Here is a 20,736-nt window from a genome sequence, read left to right as displayed (position 1 = left end):
ATCTTGTCTGTGTAAACAGCTGATATAATGTTATCACTCATTCTCTATGACATGGGCTAAGACTTCATTAATTTGCACATATGAAAGTAATAGCATGTATTTATACAAATACTGATTTTACCACTATATTATTTACCCATGGATGTGCTATACTGTTTGCAAAGTAACTTTACATTGAATTGGATTGCATTAAGGCCAACACTGATATGTAATTACTTTTAATTTCCATTATTTTCACCTGCAACATGTAGAAACTGGACCTGGAATTGAAAATATATCTAATGTTGGGCAGTAGTTTTGGTACAATAATTTTATTTTATAGAGCTCTTACGTAATGAAAGGTACCTTTCTTATCTTGTTTGACTTTGATGTTATCGAATGATCACATACTCAAAGTACTTTAAGGTATTTAGCTGTTTAACAGCTAAATTTTTTAAAGAAGGATAAGTTTTCATTCCAAAAATTTTAGTCTGTCCAAAGCTTTCTTTCATTTAGTGAAAGGTGCCTGAACTGCACGTTTGAAACAGAATATTCAGAGGAGCCAGTTTTCTGCACTGCAGTTGGAATTAATTCTTCCCCCCATTACTTGGCCATTTGGAACAATGTTTGGTGTGGGAAAGAATGAAAATGAAGGACCTTGTATTTTAAAACCAGTATATCTAGAGTTTATCTAGATATACTATCTAGATATCTAGGTTATCTAGAGCATGCAGAGATTTGAAAGAAACCCTATAATGAAAATAAAATTAGAGCATTGTAAGAGCATTTATTAAATGTTCTTACATCACCTAGATTTAAGAAAGTTCTTCAGCAATAAGTTTAAAAAACAAATATATAAATATTTCTGTATGTGTAAAATGTGTTACACTTACTTTTTCAGCTGAAGATCTCTTGTGTGACAACTCAAGTGAATGTTTTTGGTAGGCTTTGTTTGCAGCCCTTTGCCTCCTGTTGTATTGCAAATCTCATTTTTGGAAATAAAATTCCCATACCAAATTAATACAGAGTTGTATGGTTTAAAACTGGGCTTTACTGATGTCAGAGCTTTGTTATTATTTGTTTTTGTTCTCTTTTCATGTTACAGATTCACACATTAGTTGAAAGTTTGAAACTTTCAATCTCTGATCAGCAGCTTCCTATGTTTATACGTATAATGCAGCTTGGGATTGCTCTGTATTACGGTGAAATAGGCAACTTCAAAGATGGGGAAAGTGAAGATTTGATTTGCCACACTAAAGATATGTTGGGAAATATCACAGGTGAGTATAGTTTTTAATTTGTAAGAAAAAATGTTAAAAACATTCATTTCTTTGCTTTTTGCAAATGTAAATATCCAAGTCTAGTTCTTGCCAAGTATCTTGATAGTCTTGCAGTTTGCTAGAGGCATTGTACTGGGTAAGGATGCAGTGCTTTCACATGCTTAATGTTATGTGCTATAATTCTGATGGTCTTAATTAAACTGAGGTTAAATATGATCTAAGAAGACCGTTTTGGGAGTTGTGACACTGTAGGGTACTTTGGATTTGTCTGTCAATATATCATGCATTAAGGCACTTTTCCATAAGCAAGTTTGAAACTGGCAGCAGCCACGTTTGAGTTAAATAAGAGAAAAGCCAAAGTGTGCTTCTTAATTTCTTTGAAAATGGTCACTGAGAATAGATGTATCAGAACTTGTCCTAAGCAAGGAAGTATTACTTTGCACTGTTTCCCATAGTTCTGTCCTTTTACCTTTTCTGGTTTGAACTTTTTATTTTCATATAACATGTATTCCTTCTTCTGTGTGATCTTTTGTGGTATCTTAGTGCAACAGGATCTCTTCAGGAGCATTGCACTGATGAGGGGTGAATGTTCTTCATCTTTGTGTGATTGCTTCCCATCTGCTGCTTCTCAGGCACATGGAGTGACTCTTGGGGTGATTCTGTGCAGGGCCTGGAGTTGGACTCAGTGGTCCTTGTGGGTCCATTCCAACCCAGCTTATTCTGCAATTCTCTGAATTTATTTAGAGATTTGTATTTTAATTTAAATCTCCTTAAGACAAAAGTTTTGGTTATCTTTCCAAGGTTGCATTTGAATCTGGGGAAATAGGAAGAGAAATTTACCTCACCTAGGAAATTCTTGGAATTTCATTTGAAGGTGACATAGCTCTCTTAAGCTAGACTTAAATTTATAATATTACAGCAGTTTAAAGCTATGCATAAACTAATAAATTAATTATGTTCTGTTGAAGAAATATACCATTTTGATTTGCATTAGGAGACTGTAATTTTTTTAAAAATTCTGTGTTGCTGTCTTCTCTGGTTTCAGAGAAATAGATGCATGATGGGTAAATGACAGCAGTGGAAATTTTTTTCCAAATATGGCCTTCACTGTTTGGCACAGATGACTGTTTCACTCTTATTTCAGATGTAGAATCCTCTGTCATGTTACTGCTGTGTAGAAATGAGAAAACAAATAAGATATCTGTAAATAGTTCTCTCTTACTGTCTCTGAAGATGGGTTTTCTGCACTAGGAGCTCTACATTGCAAACACGAGTGCATTACACAAGACATGATTAGAAGTAATTAATATTCTGCAAATATTGGCTTAATATTCTGCTAAGGCTTTAAAAGCATACAAGTTTTAGAAAAATCATCAGTGTGTATTTTAATAACTTTTTGTATCTAACCAATGATTTGTACTATTTACAGGAGAAAGTGTCAGGAAGTTTTCTCTGAAGCACTGCATTGCCCTTGCTTTCAGACAGAGGGTTGTCTCTGTATCATGAATATTTTTCTTTTGTTAGAATGAAGTTTTCCCCAAATTTGGCTAAGTGTTTATGCCATGGAGAATGACAATGTATTTAGAGGTGCTTGAATTTTGTGGTTGCATTCCTGGAGTCAGAAAGGCAACTAGGGCTATTTGAATACAGGAAAGGCACAGAAAGAAGAGAGAAATCATATGAGTCAATATGAGAACAGCTGGGATGGGTAAGCAATGACTTTCAGATGAAAAAAAATAAGGATTGGAGACAGAGTAACTGGGATGAGAAAACTGGAAGGAAGCTTTAACTGTGGAAGAGGACAGAAGTCAGCAGAGCTATGCAGGTTTTACTCAGCTTCTTTTGGTTAAGGTGTGAAAATGTGGTGATACAAATATAATTTAATCAACGATTAATGTTAAAAGGCATCTTCCTACAAGTACACAGTTGCTTTTGCATCTAGAATTAAATTTGAAGTTCTTACATCCAAATACGTGTAAAATCTTCAGCAGTCCATCTTACCATCTCTATATTAATGAATGCCTTCAGGAAGGTTGAATTGCAATTGCTGTTGGTCAGTCCCATTTGCATTCTTTTGAACAACTGTCAGTTTGACTTCCTAGCTTTTCATAAGACAGCCATCTCAAAAAGAAATAATCTAATGTAACTCTACACTGTTACACAAGATGTTTCAGAAGGGTCAGGGATAAGACTAAGATTGCAAAAGAAATCTGTAATTGCCTACACAGCTTTTGTTCAACTATGCTGTGCTCTAACATTATCTTTGTACTTAATTATATGATCATATGTATTTGACAGAACTATCTCCTTCAGAACACAAGACAGAGGGCAAATTTTGGATGGCCAAGGCAGAGATGTAGAGGCAGTTTTAGAAGCCCATTTATGTCTTTACTGCAAAATATTTTGCCACACACAAGCTAAAATGGTCATGCCATTTATGCTTATTTCCAGTGTCTTATTTGTGAGTTTGTAGTAGCTTCTCTGGTTTATAGCAGACAAATTGTGAATAAGAAAATGAATTTTAATGTATACATTATTTAGTGACGCAAGAATGAACATCTACATCTCTCTGTCCTTGAAGCATGTACTAAGCTTCACTCATACAGTTTCATGGCTGATTCAATGAGATGAAAATTCCTGCTATTGCCAGCAGGGATGCATTCCTTCCTTCTTCCTCTAGTGCCAGCACTTGTATTCATGTGGCCACAGGCTAGGCTGGATCACCCATACCTGGCAGAAAACGTAGACAGACAGAGAAATAAATAAATAAATACCAAGAGAGTAATTTTCTACTAGGTTAATTCCAGATTTATATTGAGAGATACCAGTTTCCAGACTCTTATTACAGATAAATATCTAAAACCCTTTAAGAGAAAGTAAATTTCTGAAGGTCAGACTTGATTTGAGCATGCAAGCAGTGAGATGCAGTCACACTGCACTCTTGTAATATATATTAAATGTATTTCTTAACTGGAATCACTGCCCTGCATTATGGAGCAAGACTTCCAGTGCAAACTATGAATGGCTAGAAAAAAATGGCTTTAGAAGCCTGACGCAGGGTAACATTTTGTCCTTTAACAAACTCATGTAAGTAAAACAGTGGTTTTGTCATTATGTTTCACTATCCAATATGTTTGCAGGCAATGAAGTGGTTAGTGTAGTTAGTTCAAAGTAAAGAGACTTTGTGTTTTCCACGTACATGCTCTCCTTCATATATTCCTTGTTAAAAATGAATTTACAGTGTATTTATGTTTGTAGTGTTTAGAGGATGTTGTGTGTTGTTTATCAAGCTGATGTGCATATTTTCTTAAATTTGGTGATTGTATAGGGGCTGTAGTAGTTTTAATTTAGTGATAGAAAATAGATATAGCTTCCTCTTTCAATTTTCTGTCTCGCAGTATATAGATAGAGGAGATAGGGTTAAATGGTGCTAATTTTAATGTTTTCCAAAATATTAAAAGCTGTGATAATCCAGACTATTACTTGGCATATTTTTCTGTTATCTCTGTGTACTTCAAAAAGGGGTATGCTAAATGATGGCTGAAATTTTTGGCCAGGTAGACCAAATGTTATGCATGACCTAGGTTCTACACCTCCACCTTCTTTTCAGTTTTTGCCAGGCCTTCCACCATTTCTTTTGTGCTTGCCAACAGCAGTCTGTACTAAACTACTTGAGTCATGATCAGTATCAGGTTTTTTCCTTCTACAGCTGACACTTCTTCCTCTTGGCTTTTTCCAAAATTTTATGTGCACCTCTTCTGTATTTGCTGTGTTTCAAGATTTGTTTCTGGATTTAAATCTGCTCCTTGAGACTTGTGTGAAGGAAGTAGAAAGGGAGCTTGCACTGCCTTTGTGGGAGGACATACCCTTGCCTCTTAAGCAAGTGCAGAGAATTCTCAGGAGTGTTTTTTATTACTCTTTCCTCAATTATGCAAGTATAAAGAGAGTAGAAGGCTAAAGACTAGTTAGACTAAGCAATAAAAGGTCTGAAACTTGTAAAAATGGGATCTCTGAGATTCAAAATACATTAATAGAATTGGAATATGGCTATTTCTGTTCTCAGTTAAATGATACATTGAACATAATGGTTGCCTTCAGGAACAGTACTGGATCCAGTACTACCTATAGTAATTCTGAAGTATTTAATAGCCCTCATGAGTCCTACAAGAGTGGTGATGAAACCAGATAAAAGCTATTTGTGCTCTTTTTACATGCAGTACATTACCTACCTGTTTAGATCATTAGTCTTAGACTTGAATCTTTGGGGAAGTTCTCACTTTGTTCTGCATGCGATCTCTACTGATTTTCACAGGTGACCAACATTTTGACCTTTGACTCACAGATGGGTACCAGCTTCTTTGAGCATAGATTAACTTGTAGTTAGTTATGTAGTAGCATAGATTGACTTGAAGTACTTTTGAATTGAATTTTAAAATTGGAAACTATAAGATCATAATATCATTATTTAGTCAGATTTAAGTGTATGGCTTTAGGAAGTCTTTAATGAAAGCAGTCTTGAAGACTTGTGGTATAGATGGCAAATTCTGGTCTCACTGCAAATGTATGATACTAAAACTATAGCAAAGACACTTAATATTTTTTGGAGAAAAATGTTAATGAATCAAAGAAGTGCTTGAAAACTCATATTCAGTAATTTAAAATTTGTACTTTGGACTTCCTATGATTGTAAGCCAAGTATCAGTGAATGCTGTGTGGAATACAGTCCAAGATAAATTTCACATACCATAAATTTGAATTTAATAAATAAATTTTTAAGTATGGTTTATCTGAAATTTAGCTTGGTTTTTGTTTTAAAAGGCACAGAAGATGAAGCAAGCTCAGTAATGCAATATCCTACACAGTACATTAGTCAAGATCCTTATTTCCATCAAGATGATGACCAGCAACAAGGATGGGTTTCTTGGGCTTGGTCTTTAGTTCCTGCTATTGTGAGTTATGATGATGAAGAGAATGATTCTGGTGGAATTGGTGATGGAACAGCAGAACAGCAGAAGTCTCAGTCCCTCAAGGACCCTATTATTTCAGTTGGGTTTTACTGTACAAAGGCAACAGTGACTTTTAAGGTAAATATTTCTCTGTGTCATAAAGGATTCATTTGACTTATTGAGGAAGTACATAAAGATTTGCTTAGCATTCAAATACCATTTGATTCAAGACAAATATTGTTGATATTATGAGGGGAATATTAAGTTAATGTATAACAAGAAATGTGAAAGCTGAAAATTCCTGTTCATCATACTGGACTGATAATTGCAATGTGAGTAGTTTTTGTTATTTGAGCTAGAATTTGAGTGTGAACTTCATAATGTTCAAACAAAACCACTTAATTTACTTAGATTGATATTTTTGATGGGAAGAAAAGCCTGAAAGCTTTCTGTGAATGTTCACTGCAGTATTCTATCTATCTAATATTTATACAAATACATATTTCTTTATAAAAGCTCCTCTAATTTAGAACTAGGATTGGAGGAATTTTTTGAAACTACTCTTTTCTTTTTGGACTATTGTATGTGAGAATACCAATTTAACTTGATAATGTTGAATTCATTTTCCATAGGTGAAATTTTATTGAAGGAAAAAAAGATAAATAGTACATATAGACTGAGCTACAAACAGTATATGTAGAGAAAGATTTAATATAAGCTCTAAGCACAGCTGGAAATTGTTGCTGGCCTTCTAATATTTTGTAAGCTTGCAGAAGGGAATATGGAGAGTCTGACTAAAATATTGAGATGTATTTACAGAAATTAGAAATTAAAGTATTCAATTAAGAGAATACTTGTAATGTTTCAAACTATTTGCAAGCGATTCTATGTGCATAACTACACCAAGTGGCTCTTGGCTTTACAATTAAGCATGTATTAAATCAAGGTCAGAACTTTGCCACAGAGTTATTTAGGGTGATTTTTGTGACTTTGAGCCTTTCAGATTAACTGCAAGACTTTTGTAACTCCCATACAAAAATGATGTGCCTGATTATACCCAATACCATCAGGAGCTCTCTGTCCCTTTTTTGCCTGTTTGGCTTGACATCTGTGCACAAGAATGTTTTATGGGGCTTTATGCCTAATTTAGCTATTTTTGTTTGGTGGTGTAGAAGGGCATTTAGCTGCTCAGCAACTGCCTGAAAGGGTGAGACAAGTGACTTTGGAAGCTGTAGATATTCTGTGGGGATGTTGATGTTTTAAGCCTTCAGCCACCTGAAAAATTTGGTTGAAAAATTTGAAGATATCAACAGCATTCACGTGTTCATTTGTGTTCTTTTGTGTCAATCTGCTTCAGCTCTCATTAAGAGAGGCTAAAAATAAATATTATAATTTCGTTCCCTCCATTAATTATATTCCTGGGACACCACTTAAAACATGAATTATATTCCTGGGAATATAATTAATTATATTCCTGGGACACCACTTGAAACATGAACAAGGCACTAAAGTTCAAATTTCTCATTTATCATGGCTCAGCATCTTCTTTTACACTATGTCATACAGTAGTAATTTTTTGCTCTTGTTCTTCATGCAAGAAAACTCATTAAAAATAATATAAACTTATTTTTTGAACATGTGTTTTGCTAGAGAGTGTCTTCCTAATGCTTCATTTGCAAATTCACGCATTTTATATTAGGAAGTGATTAAAAACTACTCAAAATGTAACATTTTGCATTTTAGAAAATTTAAATATGATGTATGATGCTAATATGGTGACAGGAGGAAAACAGAATTCATTGTTCTGCTTGCATGCAAAGAGTGTATGGAATTAATTTGTGGTTCATATTTTGGTTAAAAAATAAGGTCAAGTTTCTGCATTAACATTTTGAATAGTTGATATCATTCCAGCTAAAAATCATGCCAAATTAAATGTACCGTTTTCTAGTAATGGTGAAAACTATTCTTGTAATTTCTGAGTTCTTTTAATCAATTAATTGCTTTTCCTCTGCAATAATTGCACACAGGTGAAGGGTGATCAGTGACTTTTTTCATCCAATTTTCTTGGACATTCAGATTACACAATTTTAAATTGAAACAGCATCCATGTGTATCCAGTCTTGAAAACAAAGAGAGTGTGTAGCTATTCATTTGTAAAAATTAGAATTTGAAGTATTCAAACTGTTCACCATAAACTAACTTGAGTTTTTTTGTGCCAAATGTAATATATTCAATATAGAGTGCATCTTTACTTGTTTTTCTTAGCTCTACGTTATGTGCTTTTTAACCTGTGCATGTTTTCCCATTTTGAATTTTTATATCAAAATCATGCAAGAAATATAAATGCATGTTGCTCTTGATTGCCATGACATGAAACAAAGATGTGTATGGTTATAATCAAAATGTGTCTGCAATACTATAATGATGTTTAATTATTTTCTGGGGAAAATAAATCAAGTATTAATGGATTTTTACAGGAGTTTATAAGCTTATTTGATATTTATAGCACAACTGTGTATCTGTTTCATCTTTTCACACAGTTTCTCTTTAGATAAGCAAACTGAAAATACTATAGTGGATTTTAAGCATTCTGTTATAGCATATTTCAAACCGAAGTTGAACATGAGACATTCTGGATATGGATAATGTGCTACAGCTGTTTAATTGCACCTGTTTCCTGACAGTTAATGTATTTTTGCCCATAGTTTACTTTGTCTTTATCAGTTCTGTGTATTAATGACCATACTGTCATTGAATACTAATACTGGCTTTTATAAGGTGTTTATCCTGTTCTTCTGTAGCTCACTGAAATGCAAGCTGAAAGTAGTTATTACAGCCCTCAGAAAGTAAAATCCAAAGAAGTCATATGCTGGGAACAAGAAGGAACAACAGTTGAGGTAATTTTACATTGACAGGGCTTTTTTGGTACATTTAAAGTAATGTACCAAATAGTTGCTGGTAAAATATTTTTAAATTATTTAATTGCTGATCTTTTATGTTCTGTCATATTGTATGCATTTGTTGTAATAATCACGTAGATATTAACTCTCTAAACTTCTGTGTTGTAGTGGTTGAGCACTATAGTAATACCTTCCTTTCTAGTGCCCTGTATGTTGCTATTTATTAAAACTCGAAATATATAAACTAAGTATATTTTGCTTCATTTTTGTCCATCTTCTCTACTTCTTGTGGAATAGAAGGCTTAAAAATTTATCAGTTTATTCTTTTTCCTCACTAGGTCCTTATGAAAGGTGAACTTTTCTTTGATTGCCAAATAGGTTTTGTTGGTTGCCAAGCTATGTGCCTTAAAGGAATTATGGGAATTAAAGATTTTGAAGAAAATATGAATAGGAGTGATGAAGTGAGTATGTTGAAATATCAGTTGATTTGCTCAGTAAGCAATTTTGTTATCCTTTATTAGAATATCTGATTGCAAAAATTGAAAAGACTGCTGTTACCAGCTGTGATTTTTGGATGTTACTGTGTTACAGAACTCAGTGTCTATTCCTTAGAGTTAAAAAGACAAATATCTCAGATTGAGAAGAGGCAGAACATAAGACTTTTTAAAAATCTTTTTGGACAGTAACCCATTGTTGCCTTTGTGATTTTGTATAACAAATTAAAATATAATTGAAAGTCTTTGAAAGTACTTAAATCAACCAAAGATTGGAAGGGAAAAAATGGGAACACTGTATGGTGCAGATAATAGAAATGTGGCACAAATACTGAATGAGTGTCTTACCTCACTTTTCAGGAAGATTGAGAGCAGTATGAAGTGAAGGAGTTAGACAGTATTAATTTTTGTATTTTAAATAGATGCAAATCTTCAATTGTTTAAGAAAAAATCAGGTATCATTATGAACTACTTTAAAATTATTTAATGAAGTGTTGCATGAAATTCTAAATTCAATAATGATGATTTTTAGGTAATGTGTAGATAGGGTAATGCCCTAAAGTATTGGAGAACAGGGACTATTATCTATGTTTAAATAAAAACAAATAATACAGACAAGAAGAGACCTGTTAACTTGATGTTAGTGCTCTGTGAAGTCTTGTAAAGTATTCTAGAAAGGAAAATAAGGAATATGGAAGAAAATAAGTGCCTGTATTTGTCAAATATCTCCTAATCTGGGAAATTGTATACTGTATTTTGGTAGATGTGATGGGGCGGCTTCTTTCCTTTCCCCTGTGAGAGCATCATGGCTTGGCACCCATCTCAGGTGTTTGTGTGTGCAGAGCAGAAAACAAGAAAATATCATGACATGGCTGCTGAGTATGACATTGTTGGGATTTTAGGGATGCAGTGGGACACACTATATGGCTGGTGTGCTGTTATGGATACACACAGGCTTTTCCAGAAGGAGAGGCTGGGGAGGCAAGGATGAGCCAACTGTAAAAATCTACACTGGCCTTGTTAAGGACAAGGGAGATGTGGTTGGGGATGTGAGGGTGGACAGCCACCTTGTCTGTGGCAACTGAGATTGTCAGGTATAAAATCTTGAGAGAATTGATTTTTTAGACTGAGGTGAGTGAGTGACCAAGAGAATTTCACAGAATCATAAAATTGTCTCTTTTGAAATGAACCCAGAAAAAAACATCAAGTCCAACTCTTTAGTGAATAGCCCATACAGGGATTGAACCCACAGCTGTGGCATTATGAGCCCCATGTTCTGACCAATGGAGATAATTTCCTTTAAGTTGGTTAATAAGGAGCATTTGGGGTTTTATTCTTACTCATTTTTCTGCCACTCTCTAGTCCAGGAATTTAGGAAAGTATCTGCTTTATGACAGTGGTGATGATACTATTTGCCTGTTGTCTGTGTATTGCTGTGGTTGTGGGATTGGTCCTTTCATAAAGGTTCTGGCTCTGCCTGTGATTGAGAATAGATAGTTGGAAAAAAAAAATCTATAAAACTTTTTTGGATTAACAACTCTTGTTAGGAAAGTTGTATTGATTTCAGAAGGGTAGAAGTCTGGGAGGAGGCATGTTAAAATCTAGATGAATAAAGAATGATAATGTAGCAATGAGGTCATACATGGAAATAACTGATTGCCTTGAAGATGATAAGTACAGCATCTGAAAGGATTGGGCAGCCAGAAATAGAGTGTGCAGTGACAAGTTTGTATACAGAAGAGGATTGGGGCAAGATTTGGAGTGATGATGATCTGAGGTTATTTGCTGTTAAAATGCAGCTATTATGTTCTATATCATGAGTTGTATCATATTCATTGGTTCAGGCAATTTTTCTTCATTTGAAAATGAGGAAGGAGTGGACAGAACTTGTGTTATATGAATTATATTAATTTCATTGTTTCATCTTCATTCATAATGAAACATGTTCTTGAGGGTTACTACTCTGTGTGTGTCTTATTTGTGTTACAACAGAATTGAACTACTCTGTTAACTTGACTGAATTTTTTTTTCTTTTCCTGCTTCACTTTCTACTGCCTCTTGAAGGAGGCATGCTTCTTTAATTGTGGAGAAAATCTGAGCGTGAAAGGAATGACATACCTTACCAATTCACTATTTGATTACAGAAGTCCAGAAAATAATAGTATTCGTGCAGAATTTATATTGGATGCAGCTCATCATAAGGTCAGAGAATTACATCTTTCTTATAAAAAATTTCCAATGCTCTCTAATGAATTTCTTCTAATTATTTAGATCTGTGTACTATTAGAGGACTGAATTCTCTTTACTTTTACACATTTAAATGAATCTTACTTAGCAGCTGGCCAAAAAAAAAAAAAGTAAATCTGTTTGTGTCAAAAAAAGACACCCACAAAAACCAAGCCAAAAAATGAGCCAAACTGAAAAAACATGTCCAAAAGAAACCTCAAACTCCCCTCCTGCCCCAAAAACTGAATTAATGTCATAGTTTCCAAAAGTAGTAACCACAGAACATATTAAGAGGAAAAGAGACATATGGGAGAATACTAGCAAAAGTCAAGCTTTACCAGCACGTGTTTTAAACCCAGACAGTAAGTAGTCTAGGGTCTTCAAACTAAGAAGTGCTGTCAGATTTGGACAGTATTAATTTTATTGCTTGTGTTCTATATTGGTCTACTCAGAGAAAATTTTGCTAATTCTCCCTTTTGTGGAGACAAATTTTCAGTCACCTCTAGTCTCTATTGTTGTAAATTGTGCAGTAAAGCTTTATTCCCTGGTTGTCTGCCATTATTAAAGATCAGTTGCAATGACCAAGGTGGTCCTTTCCAGTTGTGTTCATAGGTGGAGGTCTGTGCTGTTTGTTGTACAGGTAAGCCATTTACAATTTTGGAATGTATCTAATTTCCTTTAAATTTAAATTTAATTATTTCACCTTTTTATTGCTATTGATGAAGTGTAATACCGAATAATCATGTGAAAAAATGAGTTTAGTAAAATCACAAGTACTTATAGTCAATCTTTTCCCATAGTGTGTTTTAAGCTTTATTCTATCCTTGGTCTGTCTTCAATGCTTGCACAATTTGCCCATTTTTTGGCAAGATTGGAAGCAAATTTGCTGTGTGATGTATTATACTATGTATGAATCCCAATGCTGGCATAATGTCTTGATAAGTTTCCTGCTGTTGAAAGATAAAACCACAATATTCCTTGAATAGCAAAGCCAAATTGAACAAGCTGAAGTTTTCAGCATATTTAATTAGGTTGATGTGTTGCATGCAAGAGGTCAAATGAAGAATAGTTACTTCATTAAAGGTACTGATTGACTCGATGTAATTGATGAATTGGTCAGCATGTCCACAGGAATTATGGATGTGCATTTGTGTGGCCTCAAATGGAAGTTACATTACCTATCAGAAAGGTCAATTCTTGTGATAACCTCTGTCCTTTGCTTTGATAAGCCTTTCCCTGTGTTGATGCACAAATCCAAACATGAATATATCTCTCTAGTACCAGTCTATCAGTTGGTAATCTCAAGTTTCTTTCCTTATACAACATTTTCTTTGTTTGCTTTGCTTTGTTGGTAGGAGACATACACAGAAATAGCTGGAATGCAGAGGTTTGGGGCTTTCTACATGGATTACTTGTATACAATGGAAAGCATCGGTGGCAAAGGTACCTTTCTTCCTTTGTTTACCCTGATAAATAATAGAAACAAAGACTTTTCATGCCCAGATGGTCCTTGACCAACTGTCCTCTAACTTACCTTAGATTTACCATCAGGATCATCATTAAAATGCTTTCATCTTAATTGATGTCCTTCAGAGGTTAGTTGTTTTGGTTAGCTGTTGATTGTTGGAATTCTTTTTTAATTTTTCTTTTCTTGCATAAGTAATCAAAATGGTATTTTTTATAGTTGCTAAACTGAAAGTAAGTATTTTGTAGCAGAGGTGGAATTAATAAAATATGATTTCTTTTTAAAAAAAGTTATTATCGACGTTGCACATTAAAAATATCTTGAGAAACCCTGGTTGAAGAATGAGATTGTATACTTAGCACAGAAGATGAAAAGGGCTATTGTTTTTCTTCTATGAAGAAAAATGCAAGGATGCAAGAAAGTGTGAAGAATTATCTTTAAATATATGTATCTAAACAACTTGGTGAGCAAATACTACTCTAAACTATGTATATATAGATATAGGATAATTCTAAATAGTTTTTTGTGATTCCAATAAATTCTCTTCTAAATTGGAGAAGTGGATTTAATGAAGTAAGTGTGTCTACTTTTGTGAGTGTCACAAAAGCTGGGACAAAGGAGTTAATCTATCAGCAAGTAATATGTTTATATTTTTTCACAGATATTCTTATCACTGATTGTGATATAATTTCCCCCTCACTCCTCAGAACACTGTCATTTACAGCTGCTGTTCTGCAGTTTTATTGTCAAATTAATATTACTTTCTTCCCCATCTGTGTATTTATTATTGTGAATACTATTTCTCTGGATATATGTTGGGAACTTCTTGCTATTTTGTGACTGAACACTTATCTGTCCTGGCTACATAGTCCAACTCATCTGGGTTTTTTTTTGTGTTTCTATTTCTGTGTAAGAGAATTCACAACTCCTAATGTTTGGCTTTGTTTTCTGGACGTGGTGGACATTAAGTCTAAAAGGAGTAGGAAAGAAACTTCCAGTTTCCTTAGGGATGGCTCATGAAACATTTACAAAAATAAGTAAATGGTGCTATTGCCCTCAGCAGTAGAGCTATACACCAGGAAATTTAACAGTTCTTTCCTGACTCCGAGGCTTTCCTCTGTACCATGAGAGTGGTGTGAAGCTCTGAAAATTTACAATTAAGTCAAACATATACTGCAGACTTCTTCTGGTTTTAATAATGATATAAGTGTTTAATTGCACACTGAACTCCTATGTAGAGAAATTGAAAACCTTGGGTAAGCCTTATCTCCTTTTGAATCTTAGTGTAGAAATTTAAATATGCACAGACTAAGTGCATTATGAAGAAAAATTGATTTTGTGGAGTATTTTTTCTTGTTTCTCTGAATGCATAAGGAATGTTATGATCATATCTCTTCCCAACTTTTAACTAACGCTTTTCAGAAATTACTGAACTCAGAAATGCTTTTTTATTTTCCTTGGTGCCAGACTATTGTATTTTCTGACTATGTTTTTCCCTCCTTAGCTTCTCTTTTTTTTCCTACTAGGATGCTTTCTTATAGCCTTGGCTTCTATTTTCTCCATAAGTCACTAGGAAAACACCTCACAAAATGTAGCTTGGCTTTCTATCAAGTCTTACTGTGTGCTTTTATTTCCTTTAATTTCAGGAACCCGGCTGTGTAAAATAATAGAATAATTAATTTTTAAATTAAGTGGTTGTTGTTTTTCTAGAGTCAAGAACTTAAAATCTTAAATTTTACAATGGTTTTTTCCCTCAGAAAAGCAGATGTGATGCTTTCTGCTAGTTATTTTCTAGCTAATTTTTCCATATTGCGAGTTAAATGCAGAGTTGTTAAATAGAATGTAAACAAATAGGTGCAAAATATTTAGTTAAGATGAAGGTATAAATACATTAAGATTTTGAAAACAATCTAAATCTGCTGCATTTTTAATGTGTTTTTTATATGAAAGTTTGCATTTTACTATTTCTTATTTCGGTATAACTGTTTTTAGTTACCATTACTGCACCCCACATACCATAAAAAAAACGAACCAAACTTAAGTTATAGGAGGCACTTACTGTGATTGTAAGATTTTTATCTGTCAAGGCAATTTTGGTTTGACACATTCTTTGCACCTTTAACCTTTCCTGAAGCATAGCATTACTGATTAAACCACAAGTGCCTCCTGGATAACATTAACTCTCAGGAGTTTCATCTGTCATTTACAGAAGTGCATTAATCAATTTCAGTGTTTTGAATGAAAGCAAGATAGTCATGCACAGTAGTCTTATTTAGACATTTTGTCTGTCTTTCCTTTATTTTTCTGGTTTTTTGCTTTGTATTACAGTGCAGAACAATTTATCTGAAATATTATGTAGCCTGTCAGTTCCCTGATCACTGATTTGCATGACCTACAGAGCTAGCAGCGTGTGCTGTTGAAGTTACCTTTTGTTTGTAATGTGTACCTCTCTACTGGCAACTTTATTATGCAGCACTCATTTTGATATTTTTGGTTGATTAGAATTAGATATACAATTTACAGGGAGATGGAAAACTCAGTGGTTGAAAATTGGTTTTCTGTATGCATCCATGAAGGTTCAAGATCACCTACTTGGTGATTGGCTTTCTTTATGCATCCATGAAGTTTCAAGATTACTTACTTCTGTAGAACCAATAGGTTTTCTGCCTTTTCTATTTGCATTTAGGTGGAATTAACTGGAACTGTTCCAAAAAGTGGTTTGTATGATTTTTGTCACTTAGAGATATTATTCATATACATACAATATATACAAGCAAGTCTGAGTTTTCCTCTTTGAAAAGGCAGGCTCTTACTACTTCTGGCCCTATTATTTTTGGCCTTATTGTTTTTTATATGATGGTATGGTTTTTTGCACTCTTTGGTAGTGTTCATCTGAACTGAATACTGTGTAGAATTGAAAGGATAAAAGTATTTATGTTAACTGCCTATAAAATAAATGCAGAAGTCAGTATGCTGGGTTTCAAACAAATCTCTTTCAGGATTCATTCAAAAGATTGTAATTCAGTTCCAGCTGAAGATTTGAGTAGGTTTTATAAGGAAGTATCCTTCTGCCCTTTTATCTTTCTTTTATTGTTCTCTTTCTTCTCAGAAAAACAACAAACCAAGGGAAGCAGAGGCTATAAATGCTCTCACCGTCAACTTCTGTTAGGCTTTTAAGGATAAAGTTAATTCTTCTGCTGAGTGCATAAGCCTGTAAAGGCCTGCAGAACATTATGCCAGCTGTGCATCAAATTCAGCACAGTCTCAGTTTATTTGAGGACCTTTATCCTCACCACTGCTTAGAAGCAACAGTGTTTTATGGAGTATGATTTAAACATGAAGGAAAAAAAAACCCTTGCTTCCTTTTCCACCAAGCTCAACTTCCCTCAATATAAGAACTGTTTTGAATGAGTGCAGTTAAAAGAGTACAGTAAAGGAGAGAGACTGAAGGATGAATGACTGGGTTCCTCTTGGGCAACCAGAAATCATAGAATTGTTAAGGTTGGAAAAGAACTCTTTAAGTCATTGAGTCCATTTGTTAACCCAGCACTGTTCACCACTAAACTGTGTCCCCAAGTGCCATATTAATACATTTTTTGATTACTTCCAGGGATTGTGGCTACAATGCTTACCTTGACAGGTTGTGCTAGTGCCTGTAGCCAATTTCAGTGATATTTTTCCCAATATCCAATCTAAACCTCCCCTGGTACAACTTGAGACCTCTCATCCTGTAGCTTCTTACTTGGGAGAAGAGACTGACCTCTTGCCCTTGCTACACCCTCCTTCCAAGTAGATCTAGTGAGCAATAAGGTCTTCCCTCAGCTCCTTTTCTCCAGGCTAAACGGCCCCAGTGCCCTCAGTTCCCCAGAAGTATTGTGCTCCAGGCCTGTCACCAGCTCCAGTGTCCTTCTGCAGTCTCAGAACCATTTAGTGTTGATGCTTATTTTGTCAGAGTATTCAGTTATGTTATGGTCAGCAAGATATTTAATGTTTAGTGCTTCTGTCAAAGCAATGAAGACATTTTCAAAGTGATGATCTTAGGAAAAAATCAGAGTGAAGTTCTGCAAGCTAAATGTGTTAGAGGGATAGGACTATATTTTCACAAGTCATATGTGACAGGAGAACTTGAGCTTCTGAAATCTGCATGATTTAACTGAAGAATTTCCATGAAGTATGTTTAGAGAAATAGTCATGCTGTTGGTGTGACTAGATGAGTAGCCTGTAGTCATTGGTGGCTGATGAGTAGCCTGTATACACTGAATGTGTGATTTTGGTCTATCTTATTACTCTACTTTGCTAAACTATTCTGGTATCTGTGTTGGCTTTTTAAAAAAAACAGTCTGAGGCATAACGATTAAAGAATTTTTCTTTCTTGTTGTCCATATATCAGTGAATGGTGGTAAATATGAATGGAAGGAAGGGTTTATCTTCATTTTTAGTCTCCTTCTTCCAGTTTTGTCATGGCACATAACCTTTCAAGGGCCCAAATATGTCATGTCTCTGCATCACATCTTTTCCTTGATTATTGGGGATACATAACTTTGTGACAAGCTGTAGAAAGTTTTGAACGCTGTGGCTGTCATTCACATGTGAGTTTAAGCTGCCATAGAAATTTAGACACCTCCAAAGAGTCCCAAATTTGAGAAATACAAAGTTCATGGAAGAGTTAATAAGTTTTACTCTGCTTGGAGGCAAGGTAGAAATTTGTCCTGTTTGCTCTGCATTTACCAGAAATAATTTTGTTAAAACCTGTTAAACCAGTCATTGTATATTTGTATGTTATATTTGCATAGTTATATTTTTCTGTATGTTTATTAAGTCTTTGATCACAGGATTTGAAACAGAAGTAGCTGATAAAATATGTTACTATGTCCAATTGTGTGTAACTTTTATAAAACCTGTTGTAGTTTCTGGGAATCAGCAAGACCTTTCTTCAGTAAAGAGTGAAGATTTTGGAAATGTTCAGGAGATGTCTACAAAAAGCCTCATTGTGGGTCCACTCAATCTTCGACTGGATAGCAGCGCCGTGCACCGCATCATGAAAATGATAGTTTGTGCTCTGGAACATGAGTATGAACCATACAGCAGAACTAAGCCAGGTTTGCTCCTATTGCATATACACAAAAATACAGTATTATACCAGACTGCATTTAGTGCTTCTAAAGGTGCAGCTTTCAAATAGTTTTTCGAGTCTGAAGAGGAAAATGTAAAATAAAGGTAAATTAATCACAATATCCCTATCAGTGCTGGATGTACTTCTGAGATAATTTCAGACACTTTGAAAGCCATTTGTTTTAATCATAAGCCTCATGTTGAGTAAGAATAGCTTACTTCATTTTCTACTGTAGCTTAATTTTGGAATCTTAGAGAAGAAAGTATTCCTACTGGTATTTATCAGTTCAAAATAATAGTTATATAGGATGAAAATGCATGGAAATAAGTTATGTAGACTGTTAAGATGAATTTCTCAGAGCAATACAGATTTCAAGTAAGGAAAATCCAGTTAGTATTGCATTTAGCTTTAGGTAGAAACAGTGTGGAATAACATTATTAACTACGAAGGGGCAGGGGGTAAGCTTGGCATTTTTTGCTACTCCTTAGGCATTTCTGAAACATCAGCTGTAGGGCACATTTTATATATTTTAGTGAAACGTATGTAATCTCCATTTATTGTAGATATTACAGATGGAAGTAGAACTATGCCAAGCTCAGAAGAAGTAGCATCACTGGAGGAATACATTCCCACTAGACTTACAACGTTCACTGTTCTTAAGTGTACCATTATAATCCCTGTGGCAGAATTCAATTTACTAGACCACTTGCTGCCCATAATCATGGGTGAAAAGGTATGTATGCACAGATAAGGATTCAGTTTTTTGTATCAGCATCTGCTATTTCATATAAATTTTCTTACAGGCCTGTTACTCCATGTGCTGGGTGTATCACTGAGTTCTGGATTAGTTTGGTGCCTGTGAGCCTTCAGATACCAAAAATGGGAGTCTGACAAGTTAGAATTGGAAATTGAAGGTGTTATGTATGGGTAGAAAAAATACTTTCAAATGAAAAAGATTTTAAAGCATCAAGCAAATGAAAAAGCAGTAGCTCTGATCTTTTGATCAGAAGAGTACCTGTTCTGCGGGTCTTCATAAGCTTGGTAAAGTATGAAGTCTTTTAATATGCAGGCTCAATAGAGATGACATAGGTTTTAATAGCCAGCTCTGTGTGTACCAGTTCCAGACAGGATGTCAGCAGGACTTGAGCATTTAACTGCTGAATGACAAGCTCAGAGAGACAGGAATTTCCTAATAGCCTTCATTTGTTTTATCTTTTGGATATGTATAGTATAATGCCAGCTAAAGAATCCTATATTGGTTTTATTCTTGTTGGTCTCCTTTGTCAATGTGCAAGGTTGAGGTACTGTAGGGGTAAATCTGTGGCTTGTAGTGAAGACTTGCAGTGGGTTTATCTCTTGTGCCAGAGGCTGGAAGGTGTTTTATGGGTAAGGGACGGAGTGGGAAGAAGAGCAAACTCATCAATTCTTGAGTTAAATTTCTAGGAGGTTTTGTCCAATATTTCATCTGATAAGCTGAGACTGCTCTGGTAGCTCATCCTGAAGAAGAAAATGCTTTGAGGAGACCTCACTGTGGTCTTTCAATACTTGAAGGGGGCATTTAAAAAGGAGGGAGAGGGTTTTGTACAGGTAGATAATGACAGGACATAGTACAATGGTTTTAAACTAGAAGAGATCAGGTTTAGTTTAGATGTTAAGAAGAAATTTTTTATTCAGAGAGTGGTGAAGCACAGGAACAGGTTGCTCAGAGAGGTTTTTTCCTTTTTAGCACTTTTTAATACATTGCACTGAGTAGTGCAGTGGGTTGTAGTGCTTTTCACCTTATGGGCATGGACAGATGCTATTTTTACAATGGGAGAAGAGTCCCATGTTTGCTATAGGTTTGAGGTAAAGTTGAATTCCAGTGAATTTTTTGGTTGATGTAGTCATTACTTGGAGTCTCAATTTACATTTCTTGAATGAAGCCAAGCGTATTTAAAAGAATGATTTTGAAGTTTAGATTGAAAATCATAAGTACATCAACTTATTGTCCTATTTTGATGCATATTAAATAAAACTTTCAGATTTGTAGTGTAATTTAGATTGGAAGAGATGTTTGGAGGTGTTTTCCAGGAGTTCAACATCCTGGTCAAAGCAAGAGCAGGTCTTCTCTGTACCCTCCCAGAAGGTTGCAGTAGACAGCAGTAGGATTCTTCTCTGGCCTTCTCCAGACTGAAAGACTTCAGTTGTCTCTGTTTCAATTAAAACAGAGCTCATGTGCTCCAACCCCAAAGCCACTTTGTTTCCAGCAAACTTATTCTGGTATGCCCATGTCCAACTTGTGCTGGGTGCAGTACTCCATTTTAATGGATACTATGAAAAATAGACTTGGATAT

General features: G+C 34.8%; 1 protein-coding gene across 1 annotated transcript in view; it reads left to right on the top strand.

Annotated features, from left to right (window-relative positions):
• The window catches only part of VPS13B (vacuolar protein sorting 13 homolog B), a 433,987-nt gene that overhangs the window by 51,823 nt on the left and 361,428 nt on the right, over positions 1-20,736 (top strand). The window contains exons 7-14 of the mRNA XM_066565010.1: positions 1,085-1,259; positions 6,078-6,343; positions 9,007-9,102; positions 9,444-9,566; positions 11,664-11,801; positions 13,181-13,268; positions 18,198-18,389; positions 18,967-19,136. Of these exons, the coding sequence (XP_066421107.1) occupies positions 1,085-1,259; positions 6,078-6,343; positions 9,007-9,102; positions 9,444-9,566; positions 11,664-11,801; positions 13,181-13,268; positions 18,198-18,389; positions 18,967-19,136 (1,248 nt within the window). The remainder of the gene's footprint in view (positions 1-1,084; positions 1,260-6,077; positions 6,344-9,006; positions 9,103-9,443; positions 9,567-11,663; positions 11,802-13,180; positions 13,269-18,197; positions 18,390-18,966; positions 19,137-20,736) is intronic.

Source organism: Molothrus aeneus, chromosome 1 (assembly GCF_037042795.1).
Source record: "Molothrus aeneus isolate 106 chromosome 1, BPBGC_Maene_1.0, whole genome shotgun sequence".
NCBI lineage: Eukaryota > Metazoa > Chordata > Aves > Passeriformes > Icteridae > Molothrus > Molothrus aeneus.
Note: the sequence above shows the minus strand (reverse complement) of the source record. Positions and strands in the feature narration are given on the sequence as shown.